The sequence below is a fragment of the Euwallacea similis genome, chromosome 30 (assembly GCF_039881205.1).
Source record: "Euwallacea similis isolate ESF13 chromosome 30, ESF131.1, whole genome shotgun sequence".
NCBI lineage: Eukaryota > Metazoa > Arthropoda > Insecta > Coleoptera > Curculionidae > Euwallacea > Euwallacea similis.
The window spans coordinates 1,276,190-1,292,709 of record NC_089638.1 but is presented as its reverse complement, the minus strand read 5'-3'; the positions used below and the strand labels follow the sequence as shown (position 1 = coordinate 1,292,709).

Below are 16,520 nucleotides of genomic sequence, written 5' to 3'. Positions count from 1 at the left end.
TTAAATGACATCAAAGCTTTTAAAATTCAACATAACTTTATTAGATCTACATCAATAAAAAATACAACACATACTAAGTTTCCAAAATAAGGATAATATACATATAATCGATTAATCACAGTGCAATATACCAAAATTAATATCTGTGACAACCACTTTGACTCATATCCTATACGGATTTTACCGTCTAGTAATGCATTACAGAAACTACTTTACAACATTTTTGGTTAAGCGTTTCTGGTCGATAACTAAAAACTTTTTATACATTTATAAATAAGTATATACAATGAACATAAAAAACGAGTTTACAACAACAGACCAATTGAAAGTATTAAATAAATGAATTTTCAACAAAGCAAATATTTTGTTCAATCTTCAATTACCTATAATTATAAAGCTTTCCAAATAAATTCGATTTATTGAAGGCTTTATCTTGAAGATTATTTATATATTTACAGGACGCTAACTTAAATCATTTTCAGGGCCTTGAAGAAGTTTTGTAAACTTAATTAGTGACTTAAGTGAACGATAAGTTCATCCCGGCACAGCCATTTAGGGCCATTCATATTACCTTCATTAGGCTCTAACCTGAACAAGAATCAAGTGTGGGGCTTAGTTTACAAATCTTTAAATCAACGCTTAATTGCAATTAAACTAATTTAAATCTCGATAATAACTAAGGCGCAAAAATAACTGATAATTCTAACTCGAAGATATCATATATAAGGCTTTACAGGGTGGACGCATAATGTGCGAAGAATACGGGAGAAACGGCTATAGGTGTTTCTATCTGCACACACATTATTGAATCATATTGCATTCAAAAAATCTAAACAACGTGTAGATTCAGAAAGAATTTCAATATTGAATTAGTACAGAAAATATTGGATCAATATGAATAAAACTTGGTAATTAAGAGTTAATAGCACTTATAACTGAACGCCAGTAAAGACTATGGTGACCCAATTATTGAATATTATTAAAGAAAACCGCTTAGTCAAATGATTTATGACATTATATAGCAAATAAGAAGTGTTCCAAAATTTAGCAATATGCCCCCATGCCCCGTAACTAAAAATAACAAAATATGTATAAACAGTATTGCACCTGTGAATTTAACAAAGTCAATTATTCGGTTGTTCACAAAGTCATTGCGTATTTTTCCCTTGAATTAGTTAAATTGTTGCTACTTTTATTTGGATCTACCAATCTGCGACTCACTCTTTCAAAGAGAAGATGACTCTGTCGACACGTATGATAACAGGTGACGAAAAATGGGTCGTCTACGACAATGTCGTACGTAAAAGATCTTAGATCAAGTATAATTAATTAGCTCAAAACACTCCAAAAGCGAATATTCACCAAAGGAAAGTTGTGTTATCCATGTGGTGGGATTTTAGAAGTGTCGTGCATTTTTAAGAAAACTTCTTTCAAGGAACCAACCAATTCAATCGAGTATGTCCTATCGTCAACTGAATAAAATGAATAACGAAGTCAAGAAAAAGCTCCCAGGATTAGTAACTCGCAAAGGCACTGTTTCATCAAATAGCGCTAAATAACATACAAGTTTCACCATCCGCCAAAAAAAACTACAACTTGGATGGGAATTTTACCACATTCACCCTATTCCCCAAACCTAGCACCATCGGATTATCATCTGTCTCGATCACTACCTTTAATAGAAAAAAAACTTCGCGACTGATGTATATGTAAAAACGTACTATAGTCAATTTTGTGCCGAAAAGGAATCTATTTTTTATAAGTGTGGTATCATGAAATTGCTCCACAGGTCGAAAAATGTTATTGAACAAAATGAACAACCCATAATTTAATAAAGTTATCATTTTTAGTAAAAAAAATTGTCTTTCATTTACATTATAAAATACGCAGTGACTTTGTTGGACAACCCAATATAAGTAATTAGAGCAGTAAGAAGGTACGTGAATATTTTTTACGTCATGTGACTGCAGAACTCCATTGTACTTAACTCTTCGGCTCAGAACCTACCTTAACATGAACATCTTTAAAACTTAACGAAAAATAAACCCAAACACTAACTTGAGCATCTCTGGAAATATGACTGAAATATTTCTGGATTCATGCTATTCAGATTTTAAAATTGAAATTGCCATGCACTTTCTTACATTTTCCTTACATCATCACCAGAACTTTATTGGGAATGCATAAGTATATACAACATGGGAGAGCTATTACATTAATGTATTAGGCCCGCACAATATACTCCGCATGCCGTCTTTAGCGCCTCATAATACCATTAATATAATTGTAAGTATACATGGTACTTTGCTGCGCTCGTTGTAACGCTGCCGGATCTTGGTATTGCGTCTGAGCCGCCATATTCATCATTTGCATCGTCGGCAATTGATTATTCATGAATCCAGCAGGTGTATTAGTGATGTATCCAGTTACAGCGCTGGGAGCTTGTTGGGGGGCTATCCGGTAACCATTCAAAGAATTATTCATAACATAAGGATTCAACGAAACGTTAGCGCTCCCGCGACTGGAGCCTGTTTGCATATGTTGCATAGCAGCCACATTTGAAGTAGAATTGCGAGGAGAACGTCCAATATTTTGACCAATGGGTGGAGTAACCGAACCGCTTAACTGGTTCACATTCATATTCGTTTGGTAGTACTTATGATATCCCAAAACCTGCTGTTGTAGATTAGAAGGTATAGCAGAAGGAGGAGTTAAGTTACGAACAGATTGATTCTGGATCATAGCCTGATGGCTGGGTGGTGGTGTCATTGTATGCGGGTGATGAGAAGGAGGAGTCATAGAAGTGGGGGGTGGCGTCATAGTGTTGCAAGCCGCTGCTTGTCCAGTATTGTCATGCACCATCTGTTGCAGTTTTGCCAAACTGCAACTGGCATTCCCGGAATTCGGCTGGGCTGCATTCCCTTGTAAGGAGTTAGGTGACGGAGTTGGCACTGTGGCTCGTGAAGTATGCGCGTGCGTATGGGGATTAGCTTGAATATAGAAGCTAGCCCCGGTGGTTACTGCGCAGTTGGAAGAGGCAGCTAAGTTCTGATGCCCCGAAGTCAAAGTCCCTAACGGGCTAATTCCACCTTGTTGAGCCATTCTGTGTTGTATAACACTAGTCATAGGGACATTCACGTAAGTACTAGATCCCTGCGCCGAGAAGCCTTGAGTAGTTGCAACGGGAATATAATTCGCTTGACTAATTACCGAATGATGACCATGATGAGAATGTTGGTGATGCATGGCAGTTGACGCAAGATGCTGAGGGTAGCCTTGATGCGCTGCCGCTACTTGCTGATGCAAATGTTGCTGAAGCTGCTGCTGGTGCTGATGCTGCATGACGGAATGCTGAGCATTGCCTCCTGAGGGACTCATTTGCATTGTATGTTGATGCTGAAGTGCTCCAGGAGGGGTTGTCCTATGCCTCGCAGAGGGAGCGGCAGAACTTTGTGGTTGAACTGAATTCGGGGGAGTCGCCCTCATATTATGTTGCTTACTCGATGGAGTATTTGCTCGACTTCTCTGCTGCTGCATTTGCCTTTTACCCGAACTCCCTGAGTTAGGATGTTGCGGCGATTGCTGCTGAATTTGCATGGTATTATTTAACCCCGGGCTTGACGCTGGGATAGTTACTCCTTGAGCTTGTAAAGTATGCTGCTGCATACAATCATAGTTGGTTTGAGGCACCTGCACAGGATTTCCATGGCCAGAGTGGGAAGAGACCGTTGATGAGGGCCTTACAACTTCTACAGAATTCTGCGAAGCCATGTCACTGGATATTGACGCAGGCGACTCCAAACCCATATGCGATACATCTAACTCACAAGAAGCGTATGGCAAGCTATGCACTGAATTCGTTGTAGAGTCGGGTGTGTATACTCCCATTGAAGGTGGCATTTCTGAGGCTGTTTGGGGTGGTTGTTTCAACACTGTGTGTTGGTGCATTATATCTCGATTATCAAGCTTTTGCGGCTCCTCCTTCTGCTTATTAATGACTTTTCCAGAATGGCTCAATTGCATGGAGGATTCACATGGGTGCTTTGGTTCAATATTTGGAATAGTGTTGGGTACCGAGCAATTTACCTTATATTGTTCAGCAGCCGTTCTACTGGCCTCCTGATCCAACTTCAATTTCATCCTTTCCTCTTTTCTAGGGGATTGGTTTTTGTCTTTATGTTCGTTTTTGCTTGCACTGCTGGAAGCCCTACTGCTGCTGGTATTAAGGGACTGGCTATACTTTGGAGAATCATATCTATGGCTTTTACTCGAAGGTTTCTCTTTCTCGGCACTGGACGGTTGTTTCGCTGCAGGAATCATGTCCAAGGGAAATTGCAAAGGAGGCATAGGATAACTAGGGTAATCCCTTTTAGTTGGGTCGTAATATTTGTTGTTCCAGAGACGCTCCCATTGCCACGGATATTGCGGAGTCATATTCATATTCATATGGTACCCTTGGCTGGCCATGCTTGCTGCTAATAAGGCTTCGTTTTGTTCAAAAGACAATTTTTCCTCAAATATTTTCTGCTGGAACCTTTTATCTTCATATTTCTCTGGTTTATTTCGCTCCACTCTGATCTCCTGTTTAGGAGCCACTTTATGTTCTTCTTTATGCTTTTCCCTAGCCTCTGCATATTTAGAATCATGGGTTGGTGGTTTAACGTCTTTTAGAGGCGTTTTCTCAATTACAGATTTAACCTCTGATATTGACTGGGGCTGAGGAGGAATACAAAGCTCTTTAGGTGGTGGCTGCAGTTGAGGAGGAATGCAAAGTTCTTTGGAAGGTGGTTGAAGTTGACCAAGGTCTTTAGATGGCTTTTCTGGGCTTAACTTTTGCTGCGGTTGAGATGTCTTCACTGGTTTTGCGATTTCTTTGGAGGGAAGCAATTCGATCGGTTTAAGGTTCATTAATTCCGCCGGTTGGGAGTCCGATATACAAGATTTCCGGAGGTCTGATTCATTCGTCGCAACTAACGTGGGCTTGTCAAATATAAGTGGCTGAGAAACTATGGAAGTTTCTGGTGGATTTAGCGTTTGGGAAACTTGCAGCCCATGAGAAGGTGCAGGCATTTTTGGAGAAGTCGCTTTAATTACTGGATTATTAATTGGTGCATTTGAAAAAGCAGTTTGAGGAATGTAGGACTGTTCAATTGGTATTTGAAGTTTTAAATCAACATGCTCAATGTTTAGCGGAGCAGAACTAATTGAAGGCTTACAAATATCTGCAGTAGCTTGTTCTGGCACTGTTTGACTTAAAGCTGGCGGAGTGACCTGTTCTCCTTTGGCAACACTAGGGAGAGTTTTAGGAGACTCGACTCTCAGTAGCTCTGCGGGAACAGCAATTGAACTAGTCGAAGAGGTAGGCACGGTTTCTTGTACTTCTGGTACTTGAGGGTTCGTAGCGCTAGGGCTCACCTGCTTATTACTGATTCCTATATTTTCAGGTACTTGGGACTTTAACTCAGGAATTTGTACTTTCTGTTCAGATGCTGACTTTGAAGGCGCAGATGTCTCACTAACTTCAGGTTGCTGCGTTTTCTGTATTATCTGATTTTTCTGTTCAATGATAACTTGTGAATCTTCAAGCCTCTCGATTTCCATATCAACGGACATTCTACTGGATTCAGCTGCCACAGGAGATGCAGATTTACTAGTACATTTCAACTGATCTTCCCCTTGTTTAACTTCATTTGACTCTTGCGTCGACTTTTGTGTTTGATCTTCCTCTTTCACCCCCTCACTAAAATCAAAACTGCTATTCTTCGACAATTCCAACATTTTCTTGCTGGAAATTGTCTTAATTTTCTGTCCATCAATTTCAGTTTCCGATTCCGAAGTGGTGGAAGAATAAAGAGCTTTTCTATCTCCCTCCCCAGTTTTCAACAAAGGGGAAGTTTTATTTTTTGGAGGAGTTCGCAAATGTTCGTCTCGAGTAGGTGTCATTTTCGAGTATTTGTACTTCATCGGCGTTGAATCTTTATGTATAGGAAGCTCATCATTTTCCATTTCATCGTCAGCTTCAGCACTCGAATCTTCCTCAGTGGATATTCTTGAAGGTTTCTTTAGCTTTATTTTATCACTGAGTTTATCAACAGGACTTACAGTGGTACCCACTTGGTTGCTATTTATACCGGTACCAAATTGGTCGTCCTCAGATTTTTCAGACACCACAGAATCACTTTCGCTTCCTTTGCCGCTTCTGTGTAACTGTTTTGCTTTGATGAGCTGTGGCAATGTGGGCTGCGTTGATGGCAAATCACCGATTGGAAGTCTCCGACTTTTGTTCCAAGCCCGTCGTTTCTTTACCGGCCTCTTTTTTTTCAGTTGCGGGGTTCCTACCATTTTTGTACCTGCTTCGACTTCAAGTTCCTCCGGAGGTTGTTGTCCAGTATCAGTTTTAATATTTTCATCCAAATTTTGCTGCTTGGACTTGTTTGGTTCAGGCAATAATACATTTGGCTGTTCCTCAACATTTTCAATTGCTTGCTGCGAATGTTCTTCTACTTTTTGAAGTCCATTCAACTCTTTCTGTCTTTTGGCCCGACGCTGCGACCACCTTTCCCCAACAACCTTTTCTTTGCCCTGAGGAGTGCTTCTCTTTAACCTAGTGGACGAAGCTGGGGTACTAATAACATCAGATTTATCTGAATTTTCAACCTTTTTAATAGGCTCTTCAACACTACTTTTGATAACACACTCTTCATCGCTTTTTGAGGCTGTTTTGGCCTGATCACTACTAACATCTGACTTCTCCTCAATTTTAGCTTTTTTAACAACCTCCTTATCGATGTCAGGCTCAGTTTTCTTTCGTTTATTATCCCCTATTGCTTGGGTTTTAATTGGCTTCTTATCGGCATAAGTGGTTTCATTAAACTTCATCGGTCTAGTTCTCTTTCTTCCCGATGAAGTCACCTCAAACTCTTCAGAGGCTGAGGCAATTTCAGGTGCAGTCTCAATTACAACATTATGTCGTTTTTGCACATCGGGTTTTGGCGTTTTTAGGGCCTTGGAAACGCTTACCTTTCTTTTTTTGCCTCTCTTAAGTTTAACTCCCAGAGTATTTTCAATTATAATTGTTTCTGGAGCTATAATAATATTGGCAGATGTTTCTGCGCCATTTCTGCCGCTATCCTCGTCCGATTTATCTTCCCTAAATTGACTCGCAGCATTGGATAACAGGGGTTTCCACCTGAGACATTCAATATCTATTGGTATTCGCGTTTTGGATTTGGCAACTCTTTCCGCATGTTTATCTACCTTCTCCCAATCCACTGAGGCTATTACTTTCGTTCGCCCTTCTTCGGTTGATACATATTTTATAAAACCTAATAACTGTAACGCTAAAGCTACGTCTTGGCAATACATACCGGTTTCCTTACTAATAAGCGTTAAATCTATCTGCTCATTTCTATGAGTCATTAAATATTCTAATACCACAGATTTCCAGTAGGAATAATAAGAAACCTTTCCTAAGTCGGAGAGGGGTTTTTCTGGTGTTCCTGGTTGACCTTCCTCTTTAGATAAAAGATAACCTGCCAATCAAAAGAAAACAATGATATTAATTCTGGTAAAAATCTAAAAATTTATAACGTGTGGAGATACTTTTGGTATTACTTAACCTTAAAAGTACAAAAAATCAATCAACTTTTTTATCGGTGTGGACAACCTTAAATATTTTATGAAATTTGATACTCTTTTACACTAAAAACTGTCTCGTGTATGTTACAAATTACCTACTTATTTCAATAATCAAATCACTTACTGAAATCGATTAAAAATCTGCCAAATCCCTGACGTTGGTAGTGCGGCATAGTCATAATACAACTGACGTTATACTTCTGGATGCAGTGTTTCTCCTTGGAAAAATATCCAACTAAATGGCATCCCTTTTTATCATTTTTTGTTAATACGTAAAACAGAAAGGGTTCCACATCATAATACAGCGTTTTGTGGTCGAGAAACAGTTTGGCTAAAAGGCACAAATTCTGACAATAAATCTTATTTACATTGCCATCCACCTCGAATACTGAAATATCTCCACATCTATAAATTTCGGTTGCAGGTGGGTGCCTCCATGTGCATTTGTCTTGATGTCTCTTTAACACTAAAATAAGCAAAAACTAAAAATATTCTTACTAGCAATGGTAAATAAATTTACCTGCTTTACTTTTAGTATACTTCAAACAAAACTCGCAAAGGAAAAGTTTGGGAAGCCGGGCATATTCCTGAGGAAACGGACTGGAGTACCATGTGTGTATCTCGTATTTTCCGAACTCGATAGCTCCAGGATTTCTGGGCTGCTCTTGCATCAGTTTTGATGGAGATACAAGCATCGAGTTTTGATTGGCCAGCTCAGCCTCTTGCAGTAGAGCAGCGGTATGAGCATTTGCTTTTTCGCGAGCCTCTTTAAATAGCTCCAGATCCTTATGGTTACAGCCTGGAGGAAGTTGAAATTGCCTTACGTCTTCTGGAATTCAAGAAATGGTATTATGGAGGGCAAAAATACACAGGATGTCAAAAAGACTTAGAAACATTCGAATATTTCTTCAAATAATTCGTCCTTATCAAAACTTAGAAACACTTGAAGATTTACTTTTAATAACATATTTTAATCACACCGATGTTAATTTTTAATAAATTTTAAACACGTGTGGAAAATTATATTAACTTCAGTTAAGCTCAACATGCATGACAGCGTGTCAAAAATTGAAAATTATTCATGTCATTGTTAATAATTATAAATTTTCACGATACTGATAAAAAACCGTAAAACTGCGTAAAAAGCATTATAACCAGACTACAAAACTACACTACATCGTATTAGCACTGGGCTTAGCCGATTTTTATTTTATTGAAATATTTGACTTGTTATATATATAAAACATCAGTTTCACCAAAAGTATATCTTCTGATATGTTTCTGGGTCTTAACAAGATCAAATTATATATGGAAACATTTAAATTTCTAGAATTTTTTGACACCATGTATGTAAAAACAAGTAATACATACAGTTTAGACACAATTGGCAAAACAACAGTGAAATATATTGTGAGTGAAGATAGTTATTGTTACTATTGAAAGCCTGCTATACGAAACAATAATATATAGTTATTATATTAACTTAAAGAATATTGGATAATAAGAGTTTATTTAAAAAATAAATTCAAATCGATTTGGATGTTCACTTTATGAGCAAAAAATCTTAGAAGTTTGCTAATTTGGTAAAAAGAAATGGTGTCCTTTTAAGTTTGCACAATCGTCAAATTTAGGACGTCGTATCTGACCCAACTAGCAGACGAGTTAAAATTTTAGGTTGGGCCTCATTTAGGCCCTCCCAGCGCACCGTATTCGCTTAGACGGAGTGCTTTTAATCATTGGACGAAGCGGTTTCTATTTACTAACCGTATTGCAGTGCATTATATTGGTTACGCTGCATTTCTTTCTTTACATCTTTCGCACATTCACTTGGTCAATACTTGATCTTACGTTAGACGATATTTTTAAAACAAAATCATGGAAAACTAGACTACTTTACACGAAATCCTAAGGCAGCAACCTACATTTTCAGTTCCTACACTTTTTTCTATTTTATAATCCCAAATCGAAATGTGAAACAAATTACAAGCTATAATATACAAATAAATACATAAATTTCTACACTTCGATCCGCTACCACGATTGATACATTTTGCCTTTCTGTGCTTCGTCGTGTTCAAGATTCACGCTGGGTAGCCGATTCGAAGCTAATCGAGGGCCCGAATGGTCGTACTTTTTATATAGATAGATATCACAAAACACCTCTAATAAATGTGTAAAAATATGACACTTGTCATATTGCCTTGAAAAGTTAAAATAATAATGTAAAATGTAAAAACTACTTAAACTGTTTGGAAATTATGACTCTGAAAGTGAAAAAAATGGTCATTCTTGCAATATTTATATCTTAAAAATAGGAGAAATTTACAGTGGGACATGCTAAATAGTCGTAGCATTTTAAGAAGAATTGGAAAATGTTAATAGTGGATCTCCACGTGCCTAAGTGTACGCTAGCCGACAGCATACTAACGTTCTGTTAAATGATTGATTGGAGTACGTGTCGCCACGTTCTTTGTGCTGTCAAAGTTCCATGGATTCGCCCAATGATCCAGAAGGGCTGATGTAACAAACAATTACTAGCATTCCACTAAACCAATTTTTATAAAATATAAAATATTATTTAGCAACTTTAGAGTTTCACATTTTCAAATTGAATTTTCGAAATAGTTTTATTTGGCAAACAGTTTATATTAAAAGTTAGTTAAAGAAATAGTCATATTATCGGTTAGTAATTTAAGCAAGCCCCCACATGATACAATGAGTGATCATTTATTGTTAATCCAAGACGGATAATATAACTAGCGATCCGGTGCCGAGGACTCATCATCAAACGACCAAAACACCACAACTGTGACAAAACTTCAACCTTACCCGTCTGACTGTTGAAGGATGGTGTCGAAGGCACCTGTTGAATCCGTTTTTTCGCCGGCGTCACTGACAACTTATCGCTCAAAACCGCAGATTTCACTTGATCCTCCGCTTTAATGGTTTTCAATTGCTCGGTGGTCTCGAGCCGTTGAGAATTCACTGCCGATTTGACCAGGTCACTCGGTGATAACGCCGGGGAGGGAGGAAGAAAAGGTTGAGGAATGGGATCTGAACTCTTTTTAGGTTCATTTAGAGGTTCATCCTTAAGATCGTCTTTATCACTATTTATTTCCGGTTCCTTCTTGGATGGTTCATCCTTCGGTTTTCTTTTGTTGGGATTGTAGTTTGGCTGCGTTCTACTTGCTCTGCTTGGCGATGGCGTTGAAAAGAAATGAGACAAACCATCGAACAGACCTTTCAGTTGGCCGAGACCTTGGGCAGCCTTTTTGTCATCGTGCTTTGCATCGGTCTTTTCTGAGGAGGTTTCGAAAAGGCTGACGGTTTCGGAAAACATATTTTGTCCGTCCCTTTTACCATCTTTGTCTTTTGCGGTTTTTCTGGTTTCCATACCTTGAGCTGCAGCTGCAAATCCCCAAGGTGCATCCTTATCCTGTTCTATCCCACTTATGCTTCCGAAAGTTTTAATTTTAGAGTTTGGATTGTTTTGCGGTATAACAACTCTCTGTAATCGAATGTTGGAGTCAGATTGAGAATTTTCTATTGAAGAATCTGAATCTTCTTCATCGGAGTCCGAGTCTGATTCGCACGATGAACTGCTGCATTCCTCACTGGAGGATTCTTCACCACTGAGAGATTCTTCATCGTCAGATGAAAGTTTTTCTTCTTTCTTTCTTGCCTCGGTTCTTCCGCTCCGTCTTAGCATGGGTTTCTCTTCTTCCGCCTTGGTGGTAGCCCTAAGCCTTTGACTTCGCTTAAATGGAGGCCTTGAGTCATCTCTTCTCTTTCCATTGATTGCGAACTTTTTCTCTTGCAGCGCTTTTTCACTTTTATTTTCAGCTTTCTTCGACGACTTATCCACATTACCTTTATCGGTTTTCGCTTTCCTTCTTCCACCATCCTTTTCTTGCTCGATTGCCTTTAAGGAAATCTTCTCTTTAAATCTGCTACCCATTTTCTCGGAATTAAACGCAGAATGTTTAAAAAACTTCTGCTTTTCCTTAGACATTATCGCGGGCGTTTCTCCGGATTCTGTATTTTCACGCATGGATGCGTTTAAGGGGCTGTGAATTTCTAAAGAGGATTTTGAGGTAGAGGATAACTTAATGGGATTTTGCGTACCCTGAGTGCCCGTCTTGTCGTCAGCCGACAGTGAAGCAGATTTTCCTTTTCTAACGGGAGTATTTGAGGTTGGCGGGTCGATGCAGGGCGGGGAAACGGGAGACTCTGCTGTGTCAGATGCATCACCTTTGGACCTGCTAAATTAAGTAAATGGAAGTATTTTGGAAATCTCAGTAATTGAAAAAGTTAGATTACGGGTAATTTCTTTACCTAGGCAACTTTCTGTCTTTAACTTTCTCGCGGACTTTGTCCATTTTTTTCTTTATTGCACTTCCCGGCTGTTTCTTCTGCATTTTGCTGACGTTGTCATGATGCGTGAGGCAATGGCGACAACGCCATGGGCATTTCAGCTTCTTGTCAGCCGGAGGGTCCATACAGCCCATATGGTAATTACGATCGCAGTTGCAGCAGCAAAGTAAACACATCGACACTCCAGAGTTCCCTAAATGTGAAATTAAATAGGTAAGTTTGGATTGAAAAACCCAAGTAGGATGGAGATTTCAAACAAAACTGACATACGAAAGGAAAGGAATGAATCTGGAAACTATTGAAATGCTCGTGCGCGGTAATCATGTTCGCTAAATTATATTTTCCTTTGTGCTAACTTATTTATAATGCAATATCCAATTTTAAACAGATTGTCAGGGTGAACGAACTTGTTGGCAAGGAAGAATTTTTTTAATGTTATTTGTGCAAGTTTGACAGATATTTGTATAATATTTCCCAGATATCGACGATTTATCCAGTACAGTAGGGTCACACACAAGTTATTACGTAGTGAAGCGGGAAAAAATTCAAGCATAGAAATGATTGTACAGATGATTGAATGTTCTCTTATCATTTCTACTTAAAATTTTCCCTATTATCAACAATAAAGTCGTAACGGAATAGAGACGATAAAGCATTTTACATAAACTTATAAACGGTATAGTTTTTAAATTTTAGCTAATTAGACAATTCATTTAAAAATTAATGATATTAAAGAAACATCTTCATTTTTTGTTAGAGCCGAGATTCAGCCTTTAAATGCTAATAAATATTTATTTACCACATGCATCACAAACTTTGCAGTCTTCGCAAAACCATTTTCCTCCTTTGGCAATCAAGGCAGCCAATTCGGCTCCAGAAGTTGTACAGCTGAGGTGCACCAACGATCCACATTCAGCACAGGCACTTAACTTTTCCGGCAAACCTTTTTTATTTTTGGTTTCTGTGCCGAGGCATTCTGCGCATATCGGAAGAGCAGTAGGAGCCTACAAAAAGTATAAAAATTCAACTATGAAATTATAAATTCCCTAAAGTAAAGCCTATATTAGCAAGTTTTATATTGAAGAAACCAACCCCCATATGTCCAGACTTTCTTTTTAAATGGCACCAATAAGCTACTGGACCGAAACCTTTTCAGGGGAAGTCACTGTCATAGGTACAAGTTTTTAGTATTTTATGTAAGATTTCATATGTTAGCTCCAGCATTGTATGAAAATCCGCGAAATTCTTTGAAATTGCATATAATCCAAGGTATTTTGTTGGACTTCGACCTTTTGACTATACAGAATAAGTTGTTTTTTTAATTATTAGTAAAGGGACTTCGAAACTAAATTTGAATAAATAAATCTTACCCGAACTGTAATATCTGGTTCATTTTCTGCGATTCTCTTCTGGGCATCCAATTTCCTCCTACTCTGTGAACTCTGAAGACTGTAATTGTACTTATAATTCTTTCCATTAGGAATTACAAACTGTCTAACAGCTGCCCTTTTAGCGCCCAGTCTTATCAAGGTACTAAGATCAGCTTCTGGGCTCTCAATTACAGTGTGCGATTGATGAATGTACTTCTCAATTGCCTTCAAGCTTGACCCGTCTCTCTCACCCAACTCTCTCACTGCTTTGGTCACAACTTTGCTCAAATCGATGCCTTTATGGAGTTTAAGGGTACGATTTTGTTGGAGACCTCCAGGATCTTTATATGAGCTTTGGCCTTTATTAAATATTTTTAAAACTGCTCCATCTTTAACAGCCACCTCCAAGTGTTCTGCAATTACGTCTTCGTGGTAGTTATGGTGAAGTCTTATAGCATGACAAATTCTTTCAACGCTGGGACGCTGTTTTTGAGTGCGGATTTTGCGGATGGCATCGAGAATCCATGCCGTCCATACTTCCTGAGCTACTTCTTCTGGTTCGTTCATAATAGGCTGGAATGAATAACAAGATTGTAGAAGAGTAGCATTGACTTATGCTTGTTTTATTTATATTATTAGCAAATATAAAATGTTCAAAGAAAAATTGCTCAGGGACAAAACGACTCATGATGATTTTTTGGAAGAGGTTGTGTGATCAAAATTTTATGTTTTTGGTACCATCTATAACCCTCCAAAATTTGGCAACAATTTTCTAAAACCTAACTTAAGACTAAAAATTTAAGCTTAAACATTGGGATTAATCTAAAGAAAATAAAACAAAAAAGCCTGCTTCTTATTATATAATCTTATATTAATTTTATTATTAAATTCTTATCTTATAACCATTTATGCATCTGCAAAAAGCTATTTTGCAATCATTCTGTCCAAAAATGGTTAAGTTTTTTATCCATTTATTTGATATGTCCATTTTGACTCACATTTCAAAACCAAATTTAATTTTTTGTTTAATTTCTTCAATTATTTACTATATTTTGTAGCTATTTGTGCTCAATTTGTTCTCTATTTATCTCTAATACGCCAATGCAGTCAGTAAAATGACCCCATGGAGATTTACTTGCAAATTTCTTATTTGCATTTTTTTTATTTCTTCAAATTTATTGCAGCTGGTTCGGCGTAATCACTAAAAATTTCACACTTAAACTATTTCATTGAAAAATTCAGATACCTAATTATCAATTGGCAATTGTCAAAACCAAAACAAATTTATATCAGTTTTACTCTATCTATAACGCATAGAGCAGTTTTTAGTCAAAACAATCCAAATCTAACCATCCTATGTCTATTCCAAAGGAATCAAATTTTATTCAAAAATCAAATTTATCGCATGGACAATTTTGTAAATCTTTATAAAACTTATTGCAAATTTGTTTTGATCCGATCCACACCCTGTATTTGGGATATGAACCGATTCTAGACATGTTTATAGGAATTTTCTTCTTATTTTGACCCAAGGAATATTCCCTTAAATTTGCGCGGTATGTTCAGGAAACACCCTGTATTTAAGTATTAATTTATACCTTACTGTTTTAAAGGATTGTAATTGTTTAGTAGTTAAATTAGTACCAGTAATTTAATGGCACTTGAACAGGTAATTATTCACTTTTAACCTGATTCCTTTAAAACTTAATCCCTTTGTATTTGCAAAATGAAGCAACTCCGGACATATGTTTATAGCAATATTTTTTGTTATTTTAACCAAAGCATTATACTCGGTAATTTGCCCGGTGCGTTTAAGAAATACCCTGTATTTACCTACTAATTTATACCTCATTGTTTCAAAGAAATACATATAATTGCTTAGTAGATAAGTACCAGCAGTTTACTGTGACTCGAATAGGGAACGTTTATTCACTTTTTGCCCAACTATTTAAATATTTAAGAATCGGCCATCGCCTATCCGACGGATGACGCATCTCCTCGTACCTATAAATCGATGTTCGAAATTTAATAGGACCTAAATCCGTATTTACAATCATGTCTTTAGGAAATAGAGACAACCATCACAAAAGAATTTATACTCGAGTGGTAACTACAAAGGCAAACAGGCGATTAATAAGGTGAAAATGAATAATTTCTGTTCAGTCCGCCACTGTAAAGGCGTATGTTGACCGCCGGAAAACGCAACCATTTTAGCAAATAAAGGGCAATATTACCTCAAAACTAAGAATTGAATAAAAAAGCTTCTCAATAATCTATACGTTATCACGTTTTCTATCGAAAAAATGATACTGAGAGTGAGCAATAGTGCACACTATCGGATAAATGCATGTACATTTTTGTGAGGAAGAATATTACGAATTCCGACGGTAGCCATATTGGAGCAAATTATACGAAAAGTTTCTGCTTGTTTTATACGTCTTTGGGGACAAATACACTAAATGTTAACTTATTACTCACCTGAGAATGATATCACCAACGTTTCACGGTACAACTTTGCAAGGGAAATGCCTTAATACCCCGAAAATTTGGTTATTTAGAATGTTCACTGTCGTACACAAGATGACTTCGGCAAATAAACCAGCTTGCCAAGCGGCATCTGCCACTACCGTACCAACGACAACCGCCGTGTTTACAAGCAAATTTCAAGGAAAATTCCGAATTCACGCTAGTAATGAAAAATGGCAATGAGCCCCACTGTGCAATTTCGAAAATTTCTATTAAATAACGTATTAAAACAATTCATTATTTTTACAGCACATCAACAAAAGGTTAAAATGTTAAATTAGTATATGACAAGATGGCCTATAAGCAGCGCGCGCATGCCATCCATCTTTCAACTCCTGTGTTGTACTCTTACGTAAGTTGGTGCGCTCGTTCAGATAAAAAACGAAATTATCCGTCAGGTCGGAGCACTCGGAGTCATAAGAACCTTTAAGCACGCATTATCTTTCTTTGCCGATTGCAATTGTTGTATTTTCTTATCTTTATTGCATAATTGTTCAATTTATCGTTTTTGTTTTGGAACGTAAATACCTTTGCAGAGTTCTGTTTCCGTAAGACTTAAGACTTTCGAAAAGTAAACTGTAATACATATTTAATTGTATTTGTTCACAGTTT

At 37.5% G+C, this 16,520-nt stretch overlaps 1 protein-coding gene across 6 annotated transcripts in view; it reads right to left on the bottom strand.

Annotated features, from left to right (window-relative positions):
* enok (enoki mushroom) overlaps positions 1–16,203 on the bottom strand; it is a 214,427-nt gene extending 198,224 nt beyond the window's left edge. The window contains exons 1-9 of one of the 6 annotated variants that reach the window (XM_066403644.1): positions 15,861–16,203; positions 13,383–13,955; positions 12,812–13,016; positions 11,974–12,205; positions 11,764–11,900; positions 10,468–11,715; positions 8,159–8,467; positions 7,763–8,104; positions 18–7,532 (exon numbers count right to left, since the gene is read on the bottom strand). In XM_066403644.1, the coding sequence (XP_066259741.1) occupies positions 2,257–7,532; positions 7,763–8,104; positions 8,159–8,467; positions 10,468–11,715; positions 11,764–11,900; positions 11,974–12,205; positions 12,812–13,016; positions 13,383–13,949 (8,316 nt within the window). In that variant the 5' untranslated portion in view covers positions 13,950–13,955; positions 15,861–16,203 and the 3' untranslated portion in view covers positions 18–2,256. Of the gene's footprint in view, positions 1–17; positions 7,533–7,762; positions 8,105–8,158; positions 8,468–10,467; positions 11,901–11,973; positions 12,206–12,811; positions 13,017–13,382; positions 13,956–15,860 lie in introns of those variants that run through there. The other 5 variants (XR_010752869.1, XM_066403641.1, XM_066403643.1 and 2 more) reach the window with 5 other exon arrangements.
* Positions 16,204–16,520: the final 317 nt, after the last annotated feature.